The sequence below is a fragment of the Daktulosphaira vitifoliae genome, unplaced genomic scaffold (genome assembly GCF_025091365.1).
Source record: "Daktulosphaira vitifoliae isolate Bord-2020 unplaced genomic scaffold, ASM2509136v1 Scaffold_1, whole genome shotgun sequence".
Classification (NCBI taxonomy): Eukaryota; Metazoa; Arthropoda; class Insecta; order Hemiptera; family Phylloxeridae; genus Daktulosphaira; species Daktulosphaira vitifoliae.
In genome coordinates, this window is record NW_026099572.1 from 16,909,656 (window position 1) to 16,929,255 (window position 19,600).

Below are 19,600 nucleotides of genomic sequence, written 5' to 3' on the forward strand. Positions count from 1 at the left end.
CTGAATCTTTCTATTCACTCTTCGACTACGCGCCATCGGTTGTTACAAGTAATCAATTGACAGTAAACCAGGGGTTCGCAAAACACTGGAAGGAATTTTTAATTACCTATGACCACATTTAAGTGTATATCATAAGTACACTATATGTATATAGATACACGCACTACTACTCTTAATACTATTGAAGATGAATATTTTACTTAAGACTACTACAAATTTATTGAAATTATTAAAGAAGAGAAAGGCTCTCTTTTTAATACATGGCTCCTTTTTCATCACAATGTATACTATACTAAAGTAAGCCAATTTGAATTTTTACTGAGTATTATTATAATAGTGGTTAGTCGATAATATTTAACTTATAAGTTACTATGACTCATGGCTATGAGCATATTTGAAATAAATAGAAATAAATTGCTTTATGGTACAACTTGGTAGAAAGTGTTGTATTACGCCAAAGAAAAAGTAAAATTCGCATTGTATATTACTTGTTATTTAGACCAAAAGGCCCAAGGATCACACGTTCCCCTTGTGTGGCAAGATTGTGACCCAAGTATCATATTTCACGTAGTTTCGTGCTATTGTTAAAAACGCTGGCAGACGCAGAGCTCCCCAAAAATTTGCCTATTTACTATATAGAAAGAAGCATCATTCGTGCCACTGTTTATAGTAATTAATATTTTTGCAATCACTCTATTCTGTAACCTCACATTATACTTTTTATAATCACAATAATCCTCTACAATGTAGAATATGTAGTCTGCATAGAATTCGCTTTTTACTTAATAACTAGCCTTGCCCACTTTTACTTAGCACAATTTTTACTGTTTTTAGTTTATTTTTCTAACTTTTTTGTTATCACAATGTCTGGTTCTAATTAATTCATTTCATTAAACTATTTATTATTAATTAAGCCTATTTGAATATTGTATTATACTTTAATTAGTTGATTAAATAACTAAATAAATAAAATTGTTAATATGGATCTACCAAAAAAAAAAAAGGTTAACTTTTTTAATTCAATGATTCTGACTTTCATTAGTTTATTGTTACTTTAGTTATGAAATTGGAATTGGATTTGTCGTAATATGTTAAATGCTTTGCATTACGCATCTTACAATTATCAATGAAAAATGTATAATCTGTAATTTAAATAACTTGTAATCAAACAAATAAATTATCTGTCATAACTAGAGGTCGGATTTTTATGATTTTACATATTTGTTTCTAGTCTATGCAGTTAAATGGGAGTGAGAAATCTTTACGATTCATGAAACACAGAATTCACAAGAAAAAATGTATTTTGCATAAAAAAGCATATTTTAGGGGTTAGAGAATATTTGAGAATATTTTTGTAATATCGGCATATAATGAACATATTTGACGTATATCAGCACTTTAATAAATACAATGTTCATTAAATGGTTTATTTCTGGGTTTTAATATAAATTAATCTCCAGGTATTCCTTATCGATTGCGATAGCACATCGTTTATTTCGTAAGCTGTCACGACTATTCGTCGTCTACTAGTCGTGCGATATATTATTGCTTATATATTGTCTTTCCACTCGTCTCATATTACTTAAGTTATAGTAATTGTATTTTATAGACTATAAATTATAGTCTATAACATACAAATATGCCAAAAACTTCAAGTAGTTTAAAAAGTTTATTTGCTTAGTGGATTTCGTCGTACAATAACCAACAAACGATTTTCACGACAAATGGTGCAACAATTTTTTGTCAAGTTTGTGACAGAAATATTCCTTGCACAAAAAAATCACAGGTAACACAACATGTACATACGGCTGTCCATAAAAATGGTTTAAAACGTAAATTAAATACTTCATCAAAACAATTATTTTTATCAGAAGCTACTCTCAATGAAAACAACTTAAATGATTTTAACAAACACTTGTGTCTAGCCTTAGTAGCAGCTAATATTCCTTGGTATAAAATGCAAGTTCCTCAATTACGTATATTTTTAGAGAAATACACTGGCAAACATATACCAGATGAAAGTGCATTACGTAAAAATTATCTCGAGCCATGCTACCATAATACTTTAACGAAAATTAAAACTGAAATTGGTGAAAATAATATTTGGTTTGCTGTAGATGAAACTACAGATACAAACGGTCGTTACGTTGCAAATTTACTGGTGGGAATATTAAAATCAAATACTCCGACTCGCCCATTTCTCCTGACATGCAAAGTTTTGGAAAAAACTAATCATTCCACTATTGCTCGGTTTATCAATGATGGACTAAAATTATTATGGCCGTTGGGTGGAAATGACGAAAAAGTGTTGGTAATGTTATCGGATGCAGCTCCATACATGACAAAAACCGGTGATACACTAAAAGTTTTCTACCCAAATTTAATTCACGTTACGTGTGTAGCTCACATGATGAACAGGGTTGCAGAGAAGGTCAGAGAAATGTTTCCAAATGTTAATAAATTAATCAGTAATCTAAAAAAAGTATTTTTAAAAGCGCCATATCATGTCCAGGTGTACAAAGAAATATTGCCCAATGTGCCATTACCCCCAGAACCCGTTTTAACTAGATGGGGAACTTGGCTGGAAGCCGCAGTATTTAATTGCGATAATTTTGAGTGTTTGAAAAAGGTTATAGACAAATTAAGTGAAGAAAAGTCGTCAGTCAGTATTCAAAAATGCAAAAATATATTACACCTACAGTCTGTAAAAAATGATTTGATTTTTATTAAAACTAATTTTCTTCAAATTGTTACAACTATCAAAAGTTTGGAAAAATCAAATACTCCCTTGGTTGATATAATAAATATTATTGAAAACACTTTTACACAACTTGAAGAGATACCAGGAGAAAAAGGAGAAGTAGTAAAAACAAAAATATTGCAACTTCAACAAAAAAATAAAGGATACAAATTTTTAAAAAATATTGGACAAGTTCTTAGTGGAAATAACACAGTACAACTTCCGGAAAATTATTCACCGATTATGGTAGCCGACTTGCAATATTCTCCAGTAACATCGGTTGATGTCGAACGATCTTTCAGCATCTACAAAAATATTCTTACAAACCGGCGTACTAAAATGACACCGGAACACATTGAACAATATATAGTAATTAATTGTTATTGTAAAATTAATTAAATTAAATATATTTAAAACCAAATTAATAAAAAATAAATTGAAATTGAATTTTTTTTTAATATTCAAAGAATATTTTGCTTACTTAAGGACATAAAACATCATATATTTGGTATTTTAAAAGAATATTAAGAGAATATATTGCCTATTTTATGTGACATAAAAACATCATATTTTAAGGATTTTAAGAGAATATAAATCCGACCTCTAGTCATAACAAATACGATGTTCAACACAATTTCTTATTATTTATATATATGTCAATTTATCAATTGTTAAATATGCTATCTCAATATAATAATCATGTAATGTATAATTAAATACAATAAACTAAAAAGATCACTAAAAGCGCTGAAAACAATATCCCTACTATCATTTTACTATAAAAAGCACTGAAATCCTTTCAGACTTCAGAGAGGCAGAAGGAGTGAGAGAGTGACGAGAGTTCGTTCTCTCCAAATTCAAATAAGAATAAAAAAGAAATAATTATCAGTCACAGCCCTGTGTTGTTGTCGGCTGACTTTACGCGTTTTATTTATACATGAAAAGAATTTGTTTTAATTATTTATCTTTTGACGAAGTGCGAATTAAATACTTTTAAACATATATAAGCATATCGAGATATTTATCAAATCATTTTACAGCAATTTGCAAGAATAAAAGAAGTAAGTAATTTTATGTTATCCCAATTATTTAGAGTTAATAATCTGAGTAAAGAACGATAAAGCAATAGATCTATAATTCCTTTTAACATCAAGAGTAATTTTGATAGTTTGTTCACACCTACTACATATACACATTACAGGGTCTCGAGGGTCGGATTACCGCCTCGTTACCTCAGTGTCCTATTAAAGGTGTTTACAAATTTATTAGCTCATATTCCTCAATAAAGAGGACATAAATTTATTTCTTCATATCTACTTGTCTTTATTGTTCTAAACCCTCGAACCATACGATCCCAATAGAACCACAACATCAGGTTTTCACCTTATACAAATACCCAAGCAACCATCATTATTTCTATTTTTATATTATTTAATTTTTGTTAATTGAATTATAACAGATTTTATCATTTGCAATTAAGAGATAAATATATACTTATTGGCTTGACATTGAAAGCTGCAAAATTTCTCACTGAAAATATTTATAACTAACATGTTAGTTAAAATACAAATACAATTTTCTATTCAACATAAATTTGATTGATTAATATTATTATTTCAACATAGAAATTACATCACGCAGAAAAATATAAAAAACGATAGTACAGTGAGATTACGGCATAGTATGGACATGACATAGTATTCAGACAAGTATAAATGATATCTGGGAGTGATTAAATTCACTATCATAAGAAAGGCTTCGATTCACATCTGTAGATAGTGTTTAATTTTAAGAGATTGGTAGATTATTTCAAAAGCAACCATAACTCTTATTCCTTTAGTTTTATCCCGATTAGTTATTTGATTTATAATAATTATATATGAATTAATAATAATTTTAGTAATGAAATTTCGTATAAAATTGATATTCAATAATACAATATTGTAATTTTTACGGAGATATTATAAAAATAAAAAGAAGTATATTCATATATTTTTAACGCGTATAAAAATTTAAAGGGATTGATGTAATACTTTTTAATAAAAAAATTTTGTTACTTATGAATAAATACACTAGACTACAAGGAACTTTCATCAAAAACAAAAATATACTTTTCTAAATCAACTTTTCGCGATGTTTTCAAATGTGCAATTAGACACTGCAATTTTTATCACTTCTAAGTTTTAATATTATTACTTATTATTAAAAAATAAGTATTTACATATAAAAAAAAAAAATTAACATTAAAGACCATGTTTAGCGATTTAAACTTGAGATAAATATTTTAAATTTTACAAGTACCCTATAAATATAACACATTATAGTTTTAAATGCTGTTTTTTCAAAAATTGTATTATGCGATTTTTAGTCATTAAAGTAGGCATTAAACATAAACAATGGGGTAGCGGCACAATGGGGTCGTGGCATAGTTGGGTCCAGTATAGATGATATCTGACAGTGATTAAAATCTTTTTATAGAATATTAACACAATAATAGCATATTTTTAAATATGGTAGCTATTTTCACCATGTATTCTCCTAATAAGATATTTTAAAATAAAATATAATACAAAACCTAGAATTTTAATAGAAAAATAGCATATTTTTGAATACGGTAGCCATTTGCGCATAAAAGATAGTTCGTCGGGACAAATTTTTTTCATTTTATAGTACATAAAATAAGCTTTAATTTGATATATGTTTAAAGGACGCAGTATTTCAGGAACATTTTCAAAAGTTAAATTGAAAAAGTTAGTTTTTGTAAAAAAGTTGCTATTTTAAATCCCCCCCCCCAATGAGCAGGTTAAGGGTTAGATTTTCAAAAAAATGATATCAAATAAAAGGTAAATATCTAAGGTTTTAGTATAAAAAAAATTATGTTGATTTGTTGATTTTTGAAAAAGTTATGGAAGTTTAATTTATTTTACCATAACATTTATTTATTTACCATACCACACTTTTAGCTCAATTGGCAAGTTTGAAATTGACATCATTAAATAAAAAATTTTATGAGAATTAAAAACTTGTATCGTTAAGATAAATATCAAATTATCATATCAAACTTGATTCGTTAATAGATACATTAGCTTCGCATCGAAGCTAATAATTAAGAACAAAAAAAAAAATTCTTTTACATTAATACGGATTTTGATTATTAATATGTTAAAAATAAAAAAAATAACATATTTAACCTATTTTAGCTTCGATGCGAAGCTGAGAAGGTATTGGTTTTACTAAGATGTGTTAATTTTTTGTGTCTGTTACCACTTTTTCTCAGCTCTCACCGAACCGATGTCTTTCAATGATACGTCAAAAGATCACAAATTGTATCTAGTCGAAGACATTACCCTCAAAAATTGAAAAAAATTCCCTCGTTCCCCGTAAATGGGGGAAACCTCCAAAAAAATTACAAATTTAAAAATCGCTAATTTTCGAAATTTGTTCAATTTTTTTTATTTAAAAATGACATAACTTTTTCAAAAATGACCGAATCAATAGAATTTTTATATAGATGCATGATATCATTACCTTTAATTTGGTATATTTTTTGTATAAATCTGACCCTTTACCTGCCCATAGGAGGGATTTAAAATGACAACTTTTTCACAAAAAATTAACTTTTTCAACTTAACATTTGAAAGTGTTCCGGAAGGTGTGACACTTTTCTATATATATTAAATTAAAGATAATGTAATCTACTTTATTATGTAAAAAAAAAATTTCGGACTTTATTTTGTCTTCACGGTGAAAATGGCTACCAAATACTATTTTTGTGTGAAAATTCTAGATTTTTTTTTTAAATTTTTAACTTTATAATGCTATAACTTATTGAAAAGTGTATGGATCAACACAATATTTTCATGAGAAATAATATTTTTTTATAATTTCTTTTTTATACGACTTACTATATCTTAATCAGNAGCTTTTGGAATAATCAATCTACCAATTTTTTAAAATTAAACACTAAAGATTTGCATCGAAGCGTTTTTTTTTTATAGTGATTTTAATCACTGTCAGCTATCATTATACTTGATCCAACTATGCTACGTCACCACTGTGCCACGACCCCCCTGTGCTGGGTTTTTTATTATTATAATTAATCTAAAATTACAATTTACTTCTATTGTAAACTATATTATATATTTATTATGCAAAAAAAAAATTTCGGACTTTATTTTGTCTTCACGGTGAAAATGGCTACCGAATGCTATTATTGTGTGAAAATTCTCGATTTTATTTTTTAACTTTATAATGATATAACTTATTGAAAAGTGTATGAATCAGTACAATTTTTTCATGAGGAGTAGTATTTATATACATCTTTTATTTGACTTACTGTTTTTTTATATCGGACCATTTCCCTATATACGAGGGGGTTTTAAATCTTAAAAATGCATATAGAAAGTAGAACTTTTTCAACTTAACTTTTGAAAGTGTTCCGGAAGGTCTGACACTTTTATATATATCTTAAATTAAAGCTAATGTAATATACTTTATAATGGTAAAAAAAAATTCGGACTTTATTTTATCTTCATGGTGAAAACAGACATTAAACTTAATAAAAAAAATACGGTTTTTGTAAAAAAATTCTTTTTTATATTTTTAACTTTATAATGCTATAACTTTTTGAAAGATGTATGGATCAATATAATTCTTTTTTTTTGTAGACGCATGATGTCTTTACCTATCATTTGGTATATTTTTTTTATAAATCTGACTTTTTACCTGCCTACAGGGGGGGACTCAAAATGACAACTTTTTCACATTTTCACAAAAATTTACTTTTTCAACTTAATTTTTTAAAGTGTTCCGGAAAGTCTGACACTTTTATATATATCTTAAATTAAAGCTAATGTAATGTATTTTATTATGCAAAAAAAAATTTCGAACTTTATTTTTTCTTCACGGTGAAAATAGCTACCGAATGCTATTATTGTGTGAAAATTCTCGATTTTATTTTTTAACTTTATAATGATATAACTTATTGAAAAGTGTATGGATCAACATAATTTTTTTATAAGAAATAATATTTTTTAATAATCCCTTTTTCATTAGACATACTTTATCTGAATCAGGATATTAATAACGAACTAGCAGATCATGTTGCTTTTGGTATAATCCACCAATTTTTTAAAATTAAACACTTTCTAAAGATTTGCATCGAAGCGTTTTTTTTGATAGTGATTTTAATCATTGTCAGATATCATAATACTTGATCCATCTATGCCACGTCACCACTGTGCCGCGATCCCCCTGTGCTGGGTCTTTTTAATCGTTTAAAGTTGATTGGTGTAAATGTTTATAATAAAAAAAAAAAATTATTTTACCATAACTTTTAGCTCATTTAGCAAGTTTGGAATTGATATCATTAAATAAAAAATTTATGAGAACTAAAAAAATTGTATCGTTAAGATAAATATCAAATTATCATATCAAACTTGATTCGTCAATAAATATTTTGAAAACATTAGAAATAAATGATTTTAATTGTCTGTATGGAGAACATGGGATAAGTAACTGTTTCATTGATAAATTAGTTTTTTTTTCAATTTTTAAAAAAAAAATTGTATCGTTAAGATTAATATGCAGTTAGAAAGTTCTAGCAACATTATTATAGCAGCATAATTTTAAAAAACGTAAAATATAATATCAAGAATTTTTTCACAAAAATAGCATATTTTTGCATACGGTAGTCATTATTGCAATCAAGACAAGTCTAGAGGTCAATTTTTTTTAATATTATATTAGTTATAATTTAAGGTATATATAAAAGTCTCAGTCTTTCTGGAACATTTTCAAAAGTTAAGTTGAAAAAGTTAATTTTTTGTAAAAAAGTTACCATTTTAAAACCCTTCCTGTGGGCTTGTAAAGGGTCAAATGTTCACAAAAATATATAAAATGATAGGTGAATACCTAAGGTATCTATAAAAAAAAAATTATATTGATATGTTCATTTTTGAAAAAATTATGGCAATTTTAATAGTAAAAAAAATTGAAAAAATGTCGAAAATTACCGATTTTTAAAGTTTTACATTTTTTAGGTATTCCCCCATTTATGAGAAACGAGGAAATTTTTTTCAATTTTTGAGTGTAATGTCTACGACTAAATATGATTTTGATGTATTGTTCTTTATAATCGGTCCAAAGAGAATTGAGAGTAAGTGGTAATAGGCCCAAAAAATAAACATCATTATAAAATTATTATATTCTCAGCTACGCATCAAAGTTATATATAACATAAAGAAGAAGTCATTTAAGTATTAATATAAATATTATACTATAATATGAAGATGTCGATGGATTGATGACGTTAGGTAACTTACAGAGATCTTTGTTTTACATAAATTCATAAAAACATAACCGGACGAACTGGTTAACTAGTATGTTTAACTGTATAACATCTATTAACAACGTACCTGGAGTAAGCTCAGCAATAATATATAACGGAAAAATGTTTAATTACAATATAGCTATCAATGAAAATAGCATAAATTTAATTTTATGTGTTGAAAAATATTGCAAAATTATATTGTAGTTATTTAGAAATTAGAATCTAAAGTTATTTTTCTAAAATTCTAGTATAGAATTAATTATTTTATAATTTTTTCTTTTGATAGTACAATTTTTCACAAAAATGTAACATTAGATATAGGTGATAAAAATCACAACTCTATAAAAACATTCAATATTACAAGACTGATATTGTGTAACAAATAAATGTAAAAAACTAACTAACTATTGTTTCATTTATAATTGGTATCAGTTTATTTCAATGGCTTATTTAGAGTTCATTTCATTTAATTTTTTTAACTAAAATAGATGTGCTAGAAAAATTATTTTGCAAAATGGTAATAAAAAAAAAGACCTTTAAAGCCATACTTCGTAAATACCTGCTTTCAAAAATATTAATAGCACTGGTCCCAAGGGGGAGTAAGCGCATAAATACGCCATTGGTACATTTCACGAAAAAAATTAATTGAAAAAATTGCATTTTTATCGTAATAGATAACTTAAATAGAAGTAATAGTAATAATTTTCTAGTAACTTTTGGCGTTTGAAAAGATTCTGCAATTGAAATATTCAGAACTTAATTAATTTTAATAATTTACTTTAAATAAATGAACCAATCAAAACAAAGTTGTTAAAAAGATTTATTCAAATTGAGTGTACTATAAAATTTGATTACATTAGTAAAAATCTATTGTAAAAGTCAGGTGAATTTAAAAATCTTTTTTTTTTTAGAATTGATTTATATAGCAACATGTTACAAAAAAATTTGTAATATTATAGTCTAGTAGTAGCACACACAAATAGAGTAAAAAAATGATTAAATTACAAAGTAAAATGATTTAATTTTGTAGTTTAAATCTATCNTAAAATGATTTAATTTTGTAGTTTAAACCTATCATATCAAACTTCATTCGTTAATAAATATTTTGAAAACATTAAAAATTAATGATTTTAATTGTCTTTATGGAGAACATGTAATAACTAACTGTTTAACTAATAAATTAGTATTTTTATTCAATTTTTGAGGGTAATATCTTCAACTAGATACGTTGCTACCGTCGGCTAAAAAAATTGGCTATTTAAGCTAGTTCAAATTTCAAAGTTATTTTTCTCGACTTAAAAGAAGCAAACAAATTTAAATAAGTTTAACTTTCTATGCTATATTAATTTTAATTTATATAATATTTATGAAAATCTGTACTCCCCAAGTCAGATANATTTATATAATATTTATGAAAATCTGTACTCCCCTTGTCAGGTATTTTAAAATAAAATAAAATACAAAACCCAGAATTTTAACACAAAAATAGCAAATTTTTGAATACGGTAGTCATTTTTACCATGAAGACAGATCCAGAAGTCAAATTAAAGTATATTACAATAGCTTTAATTTAAGATATATATAAAAGTGTCAGACCTTCCGGAACATTTTCAAAAGTTAAGTTGAAAAAGTTAATTTTTTGTGAAAAAGTTGTCTTTTTAAATCCCCCCCTGTGGGCAGATAAAGGGTCAGATTTACAAAAAAAATATATCAAATGATAGGTAAAGACATCAAGTATATATAAAAAAAAAATCNATAGGTAAAGACATCAAGCATCTATATAAAAAAAAATTATATTGATATGTTCATTTTTGAAAAAGTTACGGCACATTTTAGTAAAAAAAATTGGAAAAATTTCGAAAATTAGCGATTTTTAAATTTGTAATTTTTTTGGAGGTTTTCCCCCATTTACAGGGAACGAGGGAATTTTTTTCAATTTTTAAGGGTAATGTCTTCGACTAGATATGATTTGTGATCTTTTGACGTATCGTTGAAAGAAATCCGTTCGGTGAGAGCTGAGAAAAAGTGGTAACAGACACAAAAAAAAAAAAAACACACATAGTAAAACCAATACCTTCTCAGTTTCGCATCGAAGCTAAAATAATTTGCTAAAATTAATTTTTTGAATATAAATCATTCTTAATTTTCGAAATCATTTTACAAACAAAATGTTTCTTAAAAAAAAATATGTCAAGTTAATTTTTTTAAAACATTGGTCTTATGTAAAATTATAGTCAGATTTATAGTTTTGCTGTTTTAATACCACCAACGACTAAATAGGATTGTTTAAAACTGTTTATTCAGGGTACTACGATTATAAATAGAATACAATTAATAATAAAAAAAATTAGTGATGGGCATTTTCAAATATTTTAAACTATCGATTAACTATTCGAATTGTGTTTATACTACAGAATATTATTTTTATCATAAACTATCAAATATTTTAAAAACTATTCGAATAGACTAACGAATAGATTTTAAAAATATTCGAATATATGTGTAACTATCGAATAGTTTTTTTAAAAATATTCGAATATATGTGTAATTATGGAATAGTTTTTGAATGACTATCGAATAGTTCGATAGTTACTATTCGATATTTCCCATCACTACTTTTTATCACGTTACAATAGATTATTGTATTAATGTTTGAATCTGATTGACCGTCAGGATAAACTATTACATATATTTAATTTCAGATTAAAATATTGATCTTCTAAAAAATTACCATTTTCGAATCTGTCCATCTTTTACAAAAACTATCCAGAAAAATCTGCATGGTTTTTGAGACTCATTTTGTTATACAGAGTGATTTTTTTATCATAACCCACTCAATTACTTACAGAATAATAATAATTTAAACATTTTTTTTTAATATTATCTTTAGTTACACATTATTCTTGAATTAATAACTATGTAATACTTTTTAAGTTCATCCCTTATGCCTGGTAAGGGTGTCAACTTTGTTTTTTTAAATGGTAATACATATTTTTAATTTAATAAAATGTTTGAGTTTTTAATTCAATAATAAATGGCATTTGAATTTTTAATAAAATTTAATTTGTTTATCAGATATTAACATTTAAAGTTTANTAGATATAAACATTTAAAGTTTCAAATTTTTGAGTTAATATATAGGTATAATACACAAGGGATTACAAATACAGGTAGCTAATTGATTTTTTATGACATCGATATTAGCAGGTACACAACATTGTTATTATCAATAAGGTACATTGTTGTGAGTTTATAAATACACTAACTGACAATACAAAAAGTATATCTATTGATAGTTAAAATTGATAATAAACAATCCGTGACTGTGATAACAATATCTTAAAAAACCAATTAGCTACCTGTATTTGTAATCCTTTGTGTATTATACCTATATATTAACTCAAAAATTTGAAACTTTAAATGTTTATATCTAATAAACAAATTAAATTTTATTAAAAATTCAAATGCCATTTATTATTGAATTAAAAACTCAAACATTTTATTAAATTAAAAATATGTATTACCATTTAAAAAAACAAAGTTGATACCCTTACCAGGCATAAGGGATGAACTTAAAAAGTATTACATAGTTATTAATTCAAGAATAATGTGTAACTAAAGATAATATTAAAAAAAAATGTTTAAATTATTATTATTCTGTAAGTAATTGAGTGGGTTATGATAAAAAAATCACTCTGTATAAAATACTGATAAGAAAATGTTTTATTGAAAATACAGTTACAATACTAAATAGTAGTCTACATCATAAAATATATTGATCATGATAATAATTTATAAATCACAAAAATAATAATATTTAATAATTCAAATATTTTTTAAATAATATTAAAAAATAACATTAGACTGATTTAAATGTAAAAAAGTCAAACAATTTAATTTATCATAACATTAACTATATATATTTATTTAGGTAACTTCAAAGAGCACAAGTATAAATTGTTTATTAGTTCAACACAGCTAATTTATAATTCTAAATTCTTTATTTTTATTCATATATTTTTTACTTTAATACTTTGTACAATAGCTTCATCCCATGGTCCGTATATATTGTCTTTAAATGAATGCCACTTAATAAAAAAGTAAGGACATACTATATTAATGAATACAACAGTAAATACAAATAATCCACTGATTAATTGAGATGCTCTGGTACACAATATGAATGTAACAACAACAAAGAACAAGAGCAACTTAATAGAAGATTTTATTGGTGATAAAAGTATAGGTGATACTGCAAAACATTGCACTGCTATTGAAATTAAGACAAAAACATGAAATGCTGAAGGTAATCTTGAACACAAACATATAGAACCAAATAATGCAGCATTTAATGATAGAGAAGTTGAAACTATTACAGCTGATACCCCATAATCAAAAAATATCAGATGGATACACAACATAAATGTTGTAGTAGCATAAATTGTGTCAGTACTGATAGTTTCAGTTAAAGTTTTCAACACAGGAGATAATATATAACCAGATAAAATAAAAGCGATGGTAGATTTAAATAACCAAAATGGAATAGTTTTATAATTTTCATAGTGAACGAGATACATTATGAAATTGAATGTAGAAAAAATTATTAAAAGAAATAAAGGTGAAGCTAAGTTATTATTTAAGGTATAAAAAGATAGAGCAAATAATATCACAACACATAGTCTTTGAGTTATTAAACTTGCACCCAGAATTGCTTCATAAAGAGTAAGTTTTCGTACATGAAGATTCTTTTTTAGTTCTTCTAAAAATGATTTGTCTGTATAGTTATCAGGATATTCTTCATTGGAGTAGAGATTTTTTTGCCATGGTCTATGATAACTTTTACAGGTGCTTTTTTTTTCATTATATCTTATTGGAGAATATTGACTAGAAAATAAATTATTTTCTGAAAATAAAAGTATTACTTAGCTTAATTAAAAAAAAAATCTATTCTTCAAATAATTAAAATTATTTAGTTTTAAAAGTTTTTCTAAAATATTCAATAAAAATTGCTTGAGAAATCAGAAATAAATGTCAAAAAATTAGTAGGCTAGAAATAAAATTCATAAGTGACTATCATCAAATTTCCCAAAAAAGCTAAAAAAATTTACCAAACAAAAAATGTTTATTTTAAACATTTATTTTTTATTTCTTAAAAATATATAAGATTTGTTTGTTTGGCACTATCTTTTATGATTTTTTTCGAAATTTTAATAGTGATCACAGAAAGGTTTTGATTTTAGTCTATTCACTTTATATAATATGTATTAATAATTTTGTTCATTGACATGAAAATTGTTCCATGAATATAAAACTGAAAAACAAATTTTTAATATTTCAGAATTTAAAAAAAATATGGTATTTTATAAAAACTGTTTAATTTTTTACATAGATTGGTTGAGGTATTCATATTAAGCTATGGTATGTAGACATTTTTTATGTGTAATGAGATTACATAATAAAGGTCCGAAATGTTCAGTTAACATTAGTTGGTCAGAAATATATAATAAATATTAAGGAATTAATTCATATCAAAACAACTTTATTTCAAGTACATATTTTTCATTTTACATATAATTTAAATACAAAAAACAAAAGACTTACTAATATTATTTGACATCAATATTGATTGAGTGGCACCAACTATGCATTGAAAGATATGGTTAGGATTAAGTAAAATCATATGTAAGATTTTATTGACTTTAAATTATCTATATAAATAAAATTATAAAATTATGACAACAGGATACTAAAAAAAAAAAATTTAAAAACTCACAATTTTTTCAAAGACTGCAATAAAAAATTAGTATTTTAGTAGTTACACCAAATTTAATAAAAAATATACTAATTTAGTAGCTTTGTAGTTAATATGTACTATTTTAAGACACATCCCACTTAATTTTTGTTTTAAGCATATAAAAAAGATGTAATCTAAAATATGATTTTAAATTAATTTAAAAATTAAATCTTGAATAAACTTGTTTAAGTTATAATTGATCATTATAAATAAAAATATTGAAATAACTTAAAATAATTATTGATTATTTATGTGTGAAATGTTATAATACCTTTGTAGCAATTTCTTATCAGATACAAGAAGCGGATACCGCCTTTTATTACCTACTAACAAGGATAGAGAGCGCCTCTTATTCCAAAAATTTGTTATATTATATTCATATAACATGTTACTTAAACTACTCATAATAAAACCACAACATAATAACAAAAAAATATAGTTTAATATAACTAAAAAAAAACACGCTTTTAAAACATATTGAACTAATAAGTTAAAAATAATTTTTAAAATAAGCTTAAAACAATAATGAACGAAAAATACTAGTATTATTGTGATAAAAGCATCCGGCGCTCAATATACGAAAAATTTGGCTTAAAGCACCCATGCTTTTATCACAATAATACTAGTATTTTTCGTTCATTATTGTTTTAAGCTTATTTTAAAAATTATTTTTAACTTTTTAGTTTGATGTACTTTAAAAGCGTGTTTTTTTAGTTTTTTTAAACTATATTTATTTTTTACTTTTTAGTTTCATGTTATGATAGTAGTTACTATCAATATCATGGTTGTAATGGGTAACGGGAAATCAGGGTTCGATTCCGGGGAGAGAGTCTGAGAAACGGCTACCACATCCAAGGAAAGCAGCAGACGCGTAAATTACCCACTCCCGGAACATGGAGGTAGTGACGAAAAATGACGATACGGGAATCATATATATATATACAAGTAAAGTACGTAAAAGTATCATGCACGTGGTATAGCTGTGTTTTGTGGCCGGGGGAACGTTATACCTAAGGTATAAACGGCGGCAGCGGCGGTAGGAATATACAAATATATATACGTAAGGCGCATTACACGCGAGCGGTATTGGTCAGTCAAAATAAAAATTTGTTTATATATATATATAATTGATGACAGGCACGCGTGTACGGGTACGAAAACCAAAAATATAAAATTATAAACCCACTGTACAATGTTACATACTATTGATGTTCTTAAAACGTTTCATGGGAACGTGTAACATCCCATACATTATTACTATGATATAAAGGCGATGTCCCTGAGCTTGTTAATAACCATTTTTTTCAACACTTATAAAATATTTAAGGTTTGTTATTTATAAGCATTACTAGTATGTTCCCTTCAAACATTGTATACACATACCCTAGAAACATTGTGTGTATGTTTGATTGGGATATTACCGGAACATTTAAAGATAATGTCGTCGTAATATGCTGGATGTACATAAAGTAAACAATTCTTAAATCTTTTAATAAAATGTTATAACTGTGATGTATATTAAAAAAAAAAAATAACATTAATGGGATATTTTATTCAGGCTTTAGTAGTTAGAACTTTTTTATCTTTTTTAGTACATTTATTTATTTATTTATTTATGTATAATATACGGGTGTTAACCCTTTTACAATAAGAATATTAATAAGTACAGTAAAAATCAATAATAACATAAACAGTTACAAAAAAAGAAATAATAATGATATGTTTGTAGTGAATAAAAATATAATAAAATATAAAATAATAAATTATCCAAGAGAATTTGAATTTAAATTTAAAGCCAAATAAACATTTTGTCTAAATACAAAACGCGACATAGAAAAAAAATCGATATGATCCATAATTTTGTTAGCCAAAGATAGAGCTCTTGGGAAAAACGAGGAGGAAGTATAAATATTTTTAGGAAGAGAAATATGAAAAAAATTAGATTTTCTTAATACGTGAGTATGTACATTAAAACCAATGTGAGATAATAATTCTGGAGAATAAATAAGACCATTTAATAAGTCATACAGGAACATTATATCCGCAACATTTCTCCTCAAATCACAAGACACGATCCCCAATTGGGAAATCTGCAACTTGTATGATTCTCTTGAGATGGGTATATTTAATTTAAAACATAAAAATTTTAAAAACTTATACTGAACATTTTCAATTCGACTGGTACATGATATATAGTGTGGTGACCAAACAATTGATCCATACTCAAGATGAGATCTAACCAAGGAAAAATATAAAGTTTTTAAGGCATTAATATTTTTAAAATTTATCGTGCTTCTATTAATAAAACCAAGCATCTTAAAAGCTTTTTTAATAAAGGTGTTAATATGGGTGGAAAAATCCAAATTAAAATTTAAGATTATCCCTAAGTCTCTGATAGAGGCAACTCTTGTAACTATATTACTATCAATCAAATAATTATAGGTGATTATATTATTTATTCGGGAAAACGTAATCACACTACACTTATTTATATTTAATGGAAGGTAATTAACACGACTCCATTCAACAAATTTATCTAAATTTGACTGCAATTTTATTGCATCTTTTGGTGATTTAATAACTGAAAATAATTTGACATCATCAGCAAATAATAGAATATTAACTGAGCTATCAAAAATAGATGGTAAATCATTTATAAATAGTATGAATAAGAGGGGACCTAAGTGCGACCCTTGTGGTACACCAGAAGTAACCAAAAATTCATTAGAAATAAAACTATTAATTTTAACCACCTGGGTACGAGAATATAGGTAAGATTTTAACCAATTAAAAAATGTACCATGAATACCAACACAAGATAATTTATGTAATAGAATATTGTGGTTTACTTTATCAAACGCTTTCTGAAAGTCTGTATAAATAGTGTCCAATTGAACACGTTGATTTAAAGCCGAAAGAATTTTCTCCTGAAAAAGTAGAATATTTGTAGAAACTGACATTTTGGGTCTGAAACCATGTTGGTTATTAGAAATGAGGGGAGTCATAATTAAAGACAATTTTTTTGTAATTAGTGCTAACAATTTAACATTAAATACACCCTTAATTTGTATTAATTATGTTTATTGAAACAATAGGTGTTATTAATATATAAATAATAACTAAGACTAAATATATAACCACCACACAAAAACAACATCACTTGAAACATATTATATATTGAATAAGTTAAAGAACTATAAAAATAATATAAATTAAAAACAAAATAAAATATACCAGCAATTGTTGTATTAATATGGAACAATCTTTTTGTTCTAACTTATATTTTTAGTAGTTCAATAATAACACAAAATGTAGTTAATAAAGATATAATCAATCAAAATAAAAACATATAAAATATTGATACGGATAAATAAATAATACACAAAATAAAAACTCACAAACGTACCACACGGAAAGAGATTACCTTCGGTACTCCCGAGGTCTTCTCTTTCTCCCTTTTTAATTCATTCCGTTTCATCTTATATACTAAAATATTTTGTTTGTCTTTTTATAAAATTCATATAGTAATCATTTTCAAAAATGTTTATAAATATTTACTTCTTGGTCTAGTAACAATAATTTGGGGAATTACAATTAATCTAAACATTACATAAGTGTTCTACTTCTAGATTTACAAATAATAAACTATATTATATTTTTGTAATAATAGATTAAGAAATTCATAGTTAAACCAAACATTACAAAAATGCTTTGTTTTCAGTTTTATGAAATAATGACCTATATTACACTCCCCTATGTTGAAGTAAAAAATATGCCCTCATATTTTAAATTAGTAAATTTCCATAATAAAGGATAAAAAGGAGGGAAATAGAAAGAAAAATTGACATTTTTGTGTAGTGAAAGTTAAGTATATCTTTAAGACAGTGAACTGAACTCTTTTTTTTATGTGTTTACATTTAATAGAGTATCTTATTTGTCATTCATAAACACGTTCACTTCTTTACATGTTATTTTATTATTAATATTCATGTATATTGATTATTTGTAATCGATTTATTTTTTAACTTCTTCTTTTTTTATATAGAGGATAGGAAATTATTGGACTGATTTATGAAAATTTACTTTTTGTTTAATTACAATCATTATAATAATTTGAACTTCAAAGTTATTTTATTATTATTGTTATGTATATGCAATTATATATTTTAGTAATTATATAAGTAGTATTTATATACATCTTTCATTGGGTATACTTTTTTTAAATCAGACCATTTCCCTATATATGGGGGGGCTTAAAATATAAAAAATGCATATATAAAGTAGAACTTTTTCAACTTAACTTTTGAAAGTGTTCCGGAAGGTCTGACACTTTTATATATATCTTAAATTAAAGCTCATGTAATGTACTTTAATTTGAAAAAAAAAAATTTGACCTCTGGACTTGTCTTCGTGGTGAAAATTGACATCAAAGTTAATAAAAAATTATGATTTTTGTAAAATAATTTTTTTTTAATATTTTTAACTTAATAACGCTCTAACTTTTTCAAAAATGAACATATCAATATAATTCTTTTTTTTATATAGATGCTTGATGTCTTTACCTATAATTTGGTATATTTTTTTTGTAAATCTGACACTTAACCTGCCCACAGGGGGGGATTTAAAATGACAACTTTTTCAACTTAACTTTTGAAAATGTTCCGTAAGGTCTGACACTTTTATATATATCTTAAATTAAAGCTAATGTAATGTACTTTAATTTGAAAAAAAAAAA

The 19,600-nt window shown here is 25.3% G+C and overlaps 1 protein-coding gene across 1 annotated transcript; it reads right to left on the bottom strand.

The window, feature by feature from the left end:
* Nucleotides 1-12,963: 12,963 nt before the first annotated feature.
* LOC126910488 (phosphatidylinositol N-acetylglucosaminyltransferase subunit C) lies at nt 12,964-15,040 on the bottom strand. The gene is made up of 3 exons (XM_050693109.1): nt 14,845-15,040; nt 14,673-14,779; nt 12,964-13,974 (listed from the first exon to the last, which is right to left on the bottom strand). Exons 2-3 carry the CDS (start codon nt 14,749-14,751, stop codon nt 13,082-13,084), a joined length of 972 nt encoding a protein of 323 aa, XP_050549066.1. The 5' UTR covers nt 14,752-14,779; nt 14,845-15,040; the 3' UTR covers nt 12,964-13,081.
* Between the last annotated feature and the right edge of the window lie 4,560 nt (nt 15,041-19,600).